The sequence below is a fragment of the Pagrus pagrus genome (genome assembly GCF_965226575.1).
Source record: "Pagrus pagrus genome assembly, chromosome: 6".
NCBI classification, from domain to species: Eukaryota; Metazoa; Chordata; class Actinopteri; order Spariformes; family Sparidae; genus Pagrus; species Pagrus pagrus.
In genome coordinates, this window is record NC_140190.1 from 29,773,044 (window position 1) to 29,784,814 (window position 11,771).

The window sequence follows — 11,771 nt, forward strand, 5'->3', positions numbered from 1 at the left end:
TGATGTCAGAGTTTATGTAGGATGGATTTCTCCTGTCAAAAACGTAACAATAAATATTTTTTCATTTGCACTAGTTGTATTTGTTTACAATCTACAGAATAGCTGACTTGATTGCTGCTTTTTTGTGTATATTTAGTGTATATACACATTTCTCGTCTACTTACAGTATGTGTACGTAATAGTTCTATAATTACTACCTTTGATCAGCTTTGTTCTCCTGATTGTGAACTGTCTCTATGTCTATCTTCCTGTCAGTTGTTCTGTGTGTAAGTACATTGAAAACAATGTTAAAAAATGAGTCGAACTGTGTACACATACTTGGCCAATAAAGCCTGTAAAGAGTCCAAAATCTGAAGGTTTTGCTCCGAATTCTAGCTGCTGGCCCTCTCACAGACTCCTCCTAACTACTCCCACACTCTCATTTATTTTAGATGATGGATAAGATTCACACCAGCACAGCAGCCCCAGTGGATTTATAACATTCTTGTAGACTCCTGTTTTTTAGCTGCAGAATCCAGGCATACTGAGGCTGACATACATACAGCAGTATATCAGACAGAAATTTGGTCTTTTTACGTACACTATGCGTGACTCATCCTCAGGAGGAACTGTCACTGCAATCGTCTTCTCAAAGGAAAAATGAATAAGATGAATAAGATGAATACCATCATCAGCTCAGCGTGTTCAGGATGTTTTCAAAGATCAACCCATTTTAGGTCTGCATGGAAAATCTCCTGGAGTCTTAATCCACTTTGATGGGCCTGTATAAGGGTATTGGTGAATTATTAACCTGAGCACTTCTCCAGTTTTTCCCTATAAAAAACCAATTGAGGCATCTTTGATTCTATTTTTGTGCCTTACTAAGCAGGAAGGCACTCAGACGGAATTAACAGAGAGTAAATATTTTGGCATGTTTGCCCTCTCCCCGTCTGTTCAAGTTAAATGTGTAGAAGATTACATTTTAGCAAGTTTATTTACTGTATAGTGCGTCACCATTGCAAATGTGTTGCCCTTAAATAGGCATGGAGTTGGGCTGAGAGTGTGAATACAGCTGCAGTAAACAGCCTCAACTTCATCTGGGTAAATAGAAAAAAATAGTCCACAGGGTGGACCAGTCTGAGACACAGCTATGAGGACAAATCACAGTTATTTTTAATAAAAAATAAGAGTAGCATTTGAAAGACTGGAGGGTTCGCTCTGAAAATGAACTTCAGTTTCAAAAGCAAACAAGGATTTTGCACTCAACAATAAAAATGTTAAATTCAGGATTTTCAATGGGCGTTGCCAATTTTCAAATCCACTCTTTCAGCTTTGCATGATGGGATGTCTGACACTGAATTTGAGAGTGTGAGTCTGAAAGTGAAAAGATGCTCGAAACACTGCAAACCAATCTGTGAGAGAACAAACCAGGGCTCAAAACCAGCCAGCAAACAGTGGTGCTGCTACACATGTGCTTTTAAGATTTTTATTATGTCTTGCTTTCTGTCTTGAGTCCAAACTGTTTTCTTGTGAATATCATATAATATATGTTTCTGTAGACATTACAGAGTCATTGCAGGAGATAGAAGAGACCACCTTATGTCTGCTGATTGTAGATGATTGCTGTGTGATTACAAAGGGACAGTCTGCCAGATTAAAGCTTTTTTTTTTACACATCAGAGGCAGTAGCCTACAAAAAGCTACGGCCTCATCAACTGGACATAACAAGTTTTATTAAGAGATAATTATCTTGTAATCATGAGAAGTAAAGCTGGACGTCAACATCATAAAATGCTGATATGAAAAGAATGACTTCTTATCTGAGCAGCAGTGGGCCACTCCAGTTCATCAGTCAGAAACATCTGAAATTACATACATTTAAACTTTTAAATAACTTTTGATCAACATGTTAAGGTTATTTGTTCACTTCAAACTGCACACAGTGAACAATGACCTTTCCTGATGATTTGAACAAACTCGCTGTATTTCAATTTAACTGAATTAAAATTATGCTGGGGACATGGCTGTATGAAAACATCAATTAGTCATTGGTCCACCACTTTGGTCCAACCTGAAATATCTACACAACTTTTGGATGACTTTGCCATGAAGCTTTGTGCAAATATTGAAGATCTAGCTATTTGAAGGATTACATATTTATGGTCTAAATTCATCTACTGTCCACTGTGACTTAGGCCCTATTTGAATGGGACTACTGTAGTACTACCAGGAGACCTAATGTAATGTAGATGTAACCACCGCACATCAGTGTTTCATGCAGTGCATTAGCACAGGATAAGTGAAATCTGTGTTGTTCTGTGTTTGATTTTACAGACATTGTCTCCTGGATATGATGTCAAGGCTCCAAAACATCAACATATCAGAAGCAGCCACATTAATAATACAGTTTAGAGATGTGCCTACTTCCTGAATGTTACAAGCATAAATACATTTAGACAATTAAAAGATGCTTTGTGGTTGTACTGTTTTTTGTTGCTCCCAACCTTCTCTGTCATCATATAGTCAACCTCACAGTACAGCTGTTGACTGCTGTTCAGCATATAATCTTATTTTATACTTGTTCAGTTGTCTGACAACAGCAAATAAATGTTTAAAAAAAATATGATGGGTACCCTGATAGCTCAACTGGTAGAGCAGACGACCCATGTACCAGAGTCTAGCTAGCCCAATCTGGCCTGTGGCCTTTTGCTGCACTTCCCCTGACTTCCGGGCTCGTATGTTATCAACATCCGGGGTCAAACTAGCAGTAGCAGCTACAGGTAAACAAGCCGGCTGTCGTGGGTGCGCGCGCAGCTCAGAGATGACATCTTCCAGGTCAGAGGTAGTAGGTCAACCTACAGACCCCGGATGTTGATAACAGACAAGCCCGAACTCAGAGGGGAATAGCACTAGCGTATCGTAACAGAATATTGGTGAAAAGAACTAGTTTCGAGGCAGATAATGCTCATAGAGGCTGCGCTTCGGTGCCCGGATCACTCGCATTATATGGATATACGCGGCGCTCCACTGGATCTAATTTCGTCTACGACTTCAAATGACACCAAAGTTATCTGGGTGAGTAAATGATCGTATTTTATGCTAGAAATAAGGTCCAGGTTGTAAAAAACGATAGTACCCCTAATCACAGATTTGCATAGGACTAATTTGATCACAGGGCCTCTGTGTTTGGTGAAATATAATAATTGGCAATGGAATTTTTACTTTACAAGTTTACAATTGCATGGGATTAAGATCTCAGATGATCTCTACCTTAGAAATAAGGCTTTAGACAAGAAGCAGCAAAACAGCTGGGACAAACTACGTGCAGGTCAGCATGCTGACAAATATTTCTGAAAAAGTTAAGGTAATGTAATGTTATCAAGAGCAGCCTCGTTAAGCTGCTAGACTTGCTGTGGACTCTTACACCCTATTCACAGGGTACCAGTATCACCAGGGAACTTCATGTGAATTAAATTGCCGCCCCATGTTTGTGTTTCATGTGGCACGTGTCTCTCCTTCAACAGCTATATTAAATGTTTTGATTTGCCTCCTGTCTACATGTGTTACAGTCATAAACACACATTTACAGCTCCTTTAGATCAAGGAACTTATGCTTTGTGGCTGAACTTGAATATGACAACCTTTTGTTGGTCCTAACTCATCCTACAGGTAAGTCATCACTTTTAAACGTCAATATAGCCGTACTGTATAGCGCTTCACCAGTATTCTGACTGTTCAAAGCACTTTACATACCTGTCACATTCACCTATTCACACGCTGATGACAGAGGCTGCCATGCAAGGTGCCAACCTCATCAGGAGCATTTTGGGGTTCAGTATCTTGCTCAAAAATACTTTGACATGCAGCCGGGGGAGCCGTGGAATCTAACCAGCAACCTTCTGATTGCTGGACGACCTGCTCTACCACCTGATGTACAGTCGCCCAATGTTAATCAAAACACGACCTGAAATTACTGAGATGTTGATTTGCACAGGACGAGTAATATTACAGGACCTCTGACACTGGCAGAATATGGTGGGTCGGGTGGAATTGTAATTTACAAATTACAGACATGGCAGATCTGCACAGATGATCGCTGCAGGTGAATGAGAGAGTTACCCAAGTAATACTACTCCCTTGCAAACAGGGCTTTAGACAAGAAGCAGCAACAACTGCTGGACTGGCTGCAGACTCACTCTGATTATCCAACACATCTTTATTTGTTGAATAGTTACAGATATGATATAAATAAGACAATGACATCATTTAATAAACGTCTACATACAGTATATAGTTTTCTGTCCGTCACAGTGTATATTTTGAGAAAACACTTTAATATGCAAAGCAACATAAATACATACAATCAAAGTGAACACACCATTAATTACTCTGCACAACATTTGACAGATATAAACATCTGAATACAGTTACAAACTCTTTAAAATCAGGTCACAGTGTGACCTTTTCTCCTGCTGTCTGGTTACTATAAGACATGCAACAGATAATCAATACTGTGAAATTAAAGCATGCTTCCAATTCCCGTGAGGAGTACACAATGACAACGTTAGCACGGTGCAGAGATCTTGTCTAAATAGTACAGGCGGTTGTTACCATGGTTACCAAGTTCGACATCGATATCATCCATCTGTTGTATGAACATGTGAGAGAACGTGTGTTAAATGTAAAGCTGGTGTGTGAGTCACGCTAGATGTATGTGCTCAAGTCAATATGTAACACAGTAACCATTCTGGGTCAGACAAAAGACTGTGACCACCAAAACTCACTGCACAGCACAGGAACAGATGATGAGTCATTCACTGTCGTACCAAAAACATATCCCACACTAACACTAATGTTTTAATGCTTTACTTTTATAATAGTTAGATTTTTGTGTCTGTTCTCATCAAATACAGTTAAGTTTGTCATTCTTATGAAGATCTTGATACATTACTTTAAAGATATAAGAACTTTACATGTTTTTGCTCAAACAAATCCTCCACACTGCTCCATGTGCAGTATTTTTGTTTGAAGGGGAGTCTGTTGGCTGCAGGTAGCTTTAGGTTGTGTTCTGTTATGACTGTCAATGTAACCTGGCCATGACTCGGAGAACAGGTTATGTTCTTGCAATGAAACCAGAAGCAAAAGCTGATCTTCATAATACAAACGTTTAAACATTCATTTAATCCGCATTTATACATTCATCTTAAAATATTAAATATATGAGAGCTGATGATCAATGCAGTACAGGAAAATATTCAAATCTTTCTGTTATATCCACAAGTGGACATACAGAAGCAACTCCAAACCCTTAAAATGATCACCAAAGTCTTCATGTCTTTAACTTCCTGTTAAAGTCTTCATCACATGTCACATTACCCTTTACGTCACCACATACCAGTATCTACCAACTAATACATTTTCAGTCTTTGGCACCTTCTTCTAGTCTTTCTTTCCTGTTCGCTTGCTGTTTATGCGCCTCCTGTTAACGCCTGCCTGTTCTCGGCACAGTCACGGTTTTTCTTCTCCTGAGCAGCAGCGTTCTGACACAGATTCTGCATCACTTTGGAGTTTAGAAAGCGCCTGTAGGAGTCTTTCTCCATCAAGGTGTAGATCATCTTCTGAGCCTCTCCGAAACAAGAGGGGCAGGCGTTCTCGACATTCTGCTTCGTTTCCTCTCTAGTCACTGCGTCTAAGTTTACCTAGAATTACACCATATGAAATAAAAGAAAAGGTTAAGGGTTAGATTCTTTTTTTTTTTTCATTATTCTTTTTTTTTTTTTAAGTCCCCTTGAGGTCAAAGATCAAAAATATAAACTGGAAGGGAAACATCATTCAGAAAAGCAAAATCTGAACTTAAATTGCTCTAAAAAAAAACTATATTTTTAAGTTGAAGAGATTATTGTTGAAGTCTGGCAACAGGGACACCAGAAGGAAAAAACAATGACAATTTGCATATTTCAAAAAGAAAAAATACAGCAAAAACAACAAGGGAAATAATAAGAAAAACACTGTCACAAGGCAAAGCACAGAGCTCTGGTAAAAAAAAAAAATAGGGACAAAATACACCCACATCTTTATCCTCAGTTTATTTTATTTTTCTTTTTTCATTAAAAGTCAACCAAAAAGAAAGAACTGAGTAGAAAGCCAAATTCCCTTCATCCTTCATCCATGCACAGTATCCAGCTCCCTGGATAATGATAAACCCTCGAGTTTCAGCCTCTAATCAGGACAGGGCAGTACTCATAGCTGCGCAGACGCTATCAGCTTCAAGTGTTCACTTCATTGGAGGAGAATGTGCAGTTGCATTAATAAGATTTTACAATCATGCCTTTAAGGTGTTTTTCAGGCTTTGACCCAAAGTCAACATTTTGTCCTTTTCCCTTTTTGTCCTCGGCTTCTTTAAATTCATTTCTGGCTTGTTTTGTCTTCTACATTTTCAACTATCTGAGGGTGTTACATCACCAGTGTTATCATCTGTTTCAGATAAAAGTCATTACCTCATGTGGAGCATCTGCCTCCACATACTGCTGGTAGATCTGCTTGGCTTGGGATGACCACTTGGAAGGTGAAGTCTTCTTGTAGTTTTCACAGGCGACCCAGAAGTCCATGTTCTCCTCGCTGAACTCTGACTTAAGGAAGCTGGTGAAGACCATACGACCCGCTGAGACAGACAGAAAAAATATGTTTGTTTAATAAATTATTATTTTAAAATGTAATTGTTTAATATCCAGTGCACCTTATAGACCCATGACTGCAGATGAAGAAGGTTGCGGCTGTAATACATTTTGTATTCTCCTTTAAGAGAATACAAAACTACAGCCTTGTAATCCAAATCTGTCAAATTTTGTTGCCAGACTTGTTTTGAATCAGTGACACCAGTCCAACCGAAAGCTAGCCAAATGCTGCTAACTACCTTGGCCCGATCTGAAAGCCATATGTGTGTTTGAATACCATCCCAATTTTGCATTCGGTGCCAGAAAACAGTCACCAATCAAATAAATATTTATCATCAACACATTTATTTTGAGACATTAGTATAAGTGACAAGTTATAGACAAGGTTTGGCAGGACTTCTCCCCTCGCAGCTGGAGTTAAATTTCTTCAGAGTTTCTGGTAATAGACGATTTTATTTTTTTTTTAGTGCGTAATGGATGAAAAAGTTACTTCAAATTTGTTCATCTTGCTAAGAGAAAATAAGCACTTCACTAGCAAAGCCTCAAAGTGTGAAAGCAGTGTAATTATACTGAGTTATTACATTTTTGTTGTCTTTTTGGAGACACATGACAGGGATTCTCTGCAGCCCAATTGCCAGAATATATGTGATGTGTTCAAACTTTACAATTCTTTATGTTTCAATTTTAGTAACTTTCCATTTAAATGTTCAATTTTAAATTGTAACAACACTGTGCTGAGGGTCTGGTAAGGTTTGGGCCCAAAAATCACTTTTTTGGCTGAGAATGCCTGGTTTTGTTGCCATAAACACAGCTGGAAAATGTCCCAACGGTACCCAAAATCAGTGGTCTCTCGCTTGGCAGCCATCTCGTACAAACTTAACGTGGTTTGCCAACATTTTATTCGCGGATATTGGCGACTGGGCTGGTTTTCCAATAACCAAAGCCAGTAAACAAAAGAGGAAAGTGCACACCTGAGCCCTTTAAGAGGATACATTTTTGTCAAATTGATTATCGTCTTCATCACTACTGCTCCAAAATCCTACATGTCTAGGAGGACAGCTGGAGGACCCCGCTGAGGCCACGATGAGATAAACAAAATATGATCGACCAATGAAAGCTGACGGATGATGTCGGAAAGGAAGAAGGAGGATGCTTATGTTTGAGGGTCAGCGGATGAGGTCATGGAACAGAGCAGGTCAGAACTCCGCTGGTTCCCTCGAGGCCATTGCTCCCCTTTGTGTCCATGCACTCACACAGTGTAATTCTCAGAGGGCTTGTGCACACACACACACACACACATACACACTCGACACTGGTCAGCAAGCCCTGAGGGGCTGCTGAGGAGTGCCTCGAGACACGTAGCACAAGCGCAGAGCATGAGAACGCCTCAGAGACCTTCCTTTAACATCATGAAGACAGAATTAAAGTGTCAGAGGATCAGAGCAGGGTGATGCTAGTAAACTGCACTGTGATGTGAGGTCAACACATCTTCTGCACTTTCTTTCTTTCTTCCTGTTATCTGTAACTTTGTGACAAAGAGTGAAGAATAAAGAATCATTCATGAGATTGCCAAAACTTTACTGGCAATCATTAGCGAGGAATGTGAAGGTCAGGGTCTTGTCTGGTAATATTCCCATGATCACAGCAGCATTATGTCACAGGAGAATAGTGATGTTTATTTTAAAGATTCTTTTCATAAACCCTGAGAGAGATTCTGCCGGAAAACTAATGAGTGGAGCATCCGCCTGACTGCTGGTGTCAGGCTTATTAGTGTCAGGCAAAGTTCTTTGGATTTGAAGCTTGCTAGTCTCGTTCAGGTTGAGGTTGAACTATTCTTATGTGTGAAACAGTAATGTAACACTTACTTTCACTGCTCATCATGTGGCTGAACGATTCCTTCCATTTCCCCACCTCAGCTGCAGTAGGCACCCTGAAACACAAGCGCGGACAGGTTTTTAATGAAGTTGCAGAGACTTTCCAAGCTGGAATCTTCATGCTACTATTTCCATGTAAATTACACTTCAGACTCACAAAATGTGTGTTTAGGGTGTATTAAATATGGTTTCATTTAGAGTTTTATTATTTTTATCACGATGTGCAAGTAATCCAATGGAAATCTTTATATATACATTTCTATTGTGTATATCAATGAGACTGAGAACCTTCATCAACATATATCAATAAGGTTTAATAAAGTCATTGTTGGAGCAGTATTTCCTCGATTGCTGGCTCCCTGTCATCCAACTCAAACAACTAAAAGATTTGAAAAAGGTTTCCATACAATAAAACCTGGGGGGACTCTAAACTGATCAGTAAAGATCACCAGATCAATAATCGCAGCAAATCTCTTCCTACCAGCATTCATTATCTGGCATTTACCCAGCAAAACCTACAGTACAGTAATGCTCCTTCAACAGTTTCACCACCTCAGAAACAACAGCAAAAATCAGTAGCTATAAAGATTAGAAAAGACTAATCTATATTCATCTTAATCACTCGTCTTTGTGCTGTGAATGGAATGAGATATTGTTGTTGTGCGATAATAGCAGGAAAAGTGAATGATTATTGATTTTCTGTGACTGTGTCTGAATGGGCTGCATGTTCCTGAATGGGAAAGGTCAGGGTGAGCATGGTCATTGCTCACCTGCTCATAAAGAGCACTAATTGCCTTTCTGAGGGAACACAGCCTCAGGGTGGGTCGTAAAGGCCAGAATAAGACATAAAATAAGACACAATGTGTTCCTCAGCCAGTGTGATTCAGTTTCCAAGTGTATACTGTAACAGAAACAGTCGTTACAGTGTATGTCAGTGTAATATCAACCATGAAGGCTGTAGACATTTTTCTCCATGAGCACATGATGGGAGAAGGGCTTCCAAAACAAAACAAAGCAAGCAAAAAGTCAAGCAGGAAGTCAGTATATATGCATTTCCCATTAAATAAAATGGTCTTTAACCAAATAAGTCGATGCACACTCATGCACATCAACTCATCCATCACCTTTATCATTCAGTGACACTTTATAATAACCATCATTGATAAATGGTAAGTTTATGGTATTTAATTACACTTTAATTAGTAGTTATTTCACTGTACAACACAATGCTTTATTAACCATTAAGTAAGTGATTGTAAAGGTTTGTAAACATCAGTGGGCATCCAAATGTTTATAGATGAACTGCACAGTATTTATCAACCATTTACTAAATATTACAGCAAAAGTTGCAGCTTTGCAACGAGCAAGTGCTTAATGAATGGTTTAGGAAGAATTTTACAGTGAAACAACTATTAACTAAAGTTAAACTATAAATGTACCATTTATTAACGGTGGTTATTATATTAAGTGTTACCCATCATTCTCATCATCAAATGTCTCCTCAGGAAAAAAGTCTTGTGTTTTGAACTCAATGTGTATAAAAAGTAGTTTGGTCAATAAAAATTATCCTCAAACTCAAAATATTAAAGTCCCTGCCTACACTCATTAAAGATTGCTACTGATTAAACGGCCCACATGCAGCATAAAGCAGAATTCATCATTGTTTGACTGAATGTATCCTCCTTGTGCTTGCTAACACAACCACCTTTTCCCAACCAGTATTTCCCTGTGCAGAGCTTGTCCAGATGGGAATGCAATTAATGAATTCCTTCTAATGCAACAGAACTTTCCTTAAGAAACATGAATGGAGAAGTGTATGAGTGTATTCCATCACAATCTGTCAATAAAATCTTTTAGAGCTCCTGGAAATGAATAATAAATGCAAATATGTCTTCGAAAGCATCAACGAAGTGAACAAACAGATTTTAGTTCCTCTGACCTCTTTGCAGCAGCAGCAGCGGCAGCAGTCGTGTTCACTTTCGTCAGCTTCTGATCTGCTGCTTGGGGTTCTGGCTTCTGCAGTAAGAAGCTTATTTTGTGCTTGATGTCTTTGGCACTGTGGAGGACAATGAGCGAAATGCATTTCAGTTTGTTTACAGTGGTAATATCCACACAAAGACCTGCTTGTATGAAGACGGTTTTATGTAATCAAGAGGTAAAAAAAATGGTTTGTCCTTTTTTTATCTTTAAGTGCTGTTTCAAGTCATGTACTGGTTTTAATTTGTAAAAATAAAAAAGATAAATCTCTGAAGCATTCACAGTTTCAGATATTTACTGTAAAAGCTACATTTACTGTCATTTTATCAGGAATATACAAACACGTTCATGCACCTCACTTACCTTTTCAAGCATGTTGCAGGAAGTGTTGCAAGTCCTTTACACATGGTGGAGTGTTAAAGATCCAAAGTCAGTGCTGTTGTTGCAAATGACGACAGGGAGGTAACACTGAGAGAGTTCCTATAACAGTCAGTGTTCTCCAGTATGAGACAGAAGGCTGCTGGTGTCTCCACCCCCAGCAGTGGTTTTATAGCTCCAGAGTGCACGATGACAGAAAACTGACCAATCACCATGAACAGGGAGAGAGAACAGAGAGAGGGGGGCAGACAGGGAGGCTGAGAGGGAGGATATTGGGGGGGGGGGGGGATTCACAGCAGTTGTAACCAAAACAAAAGGTGTTTTCACTGATGGGGCGACTGAGTGTGTGCGTGGAAAAAAACAACGAGTGAAAAGTCCAGGCATGGATAACGTCTTCAGTCTGTTGATGTTATCAGGGAGGTATTGGGGAAAGTGTTGTCATTTGTTTTCATTTGTTGGATCCATTTTCCCTCAACATACAGCGAACAGCACGTTAGATTGGTGCCCCTCAATAAAAGCCTCTTTGTGTTCCAGTTTAATACAACATACTAACCCTTTATTGTTTATTATATCTGCTGTAATATTTGCTTCTTAAAACTCAGAATATATCGTATTTTTCTTCTTTGCAGTAATAGGACATTATGTAATACATTAATGTAGGCTGCATGAATTAAACCTGCGACCTCTGGATGACACTGCCAGTTAAACTTCACAAAAGGGAAGCAAAATGTGTTTCATCGTGTTCATTTTCAGCTGTTTCAGGAGTCATGTTTAGTTACTGCTGCTGAAAACACAATGTTTCCTGTAATGCTGCTTCATAATAAAAGCTTTTAAATGACTGAATAACAGGGGGCTTTTATTCTGAAGAAGTTATAATAAATTAAACGTG

The 11,771-nt window shown here is 39.0% G+C and overlaps 1 protein-coding gene across 1 annotated transcript; it reads right to left on the reverse strand.

Annotated features, from left to right (window-relative positions):
* Window positions 1-4,177: 4,177 nt before the first annotated feature.
* Window positions 4,178-11,012, reverse strand: rgs4 (regulator of G protein signaling 4). The gene is made up of 5 exons (XM_084354851.1): window positions 10,868-11,012; window positions 10,467-10,583; window positions 8,519-8,583; window positions 6,477-6,640; window positions 4,178-5,678 (listed from the first exon to the last, which is right to left on the reverse strand). The coding sequence occupies exons 1-5, from the start codon at window positions 10,909-10,911 to the stop codon at window positions 5,448-5,450; spliced, it is 621 nt and encodes a 206-aa protein (XP_084210977.1). The 5' UTR covers window positions 10,912-11,012; the 3' UTR covers window positions 4,178-5,447.
* Between the last annotated feature and the right edge of the window lie 759 nt (window positions 11,013-11,771).

What these genes read in the sequence shown, in the direction of transcription:
- rgs4 (XM_084354851.1), bottom strand. Translation starts at nt 10,911, where the DNA reads ATGTGTAAAGGACTTGCAACACTTCCTGCAACATGCTTGAAAAG. An exon ending in CCTGCAACATGCTTGAAAAG is followed by an intron (nt 10,584 to 10,867) that starts GTAAGTGAGGTG and finishes TGTCCTCCACAG; the next exon opens with TGCCAAAGACATCAAGCACA. An exon ending in AGGCAGATGCTCCACATGAG is followed by an intron (nt 5,679 to 6,476) that starts GTAATGACTTTT and finishes GTGTAATTCTAG; the next exon opens with GTAAACTTAGACGCAGTGAC.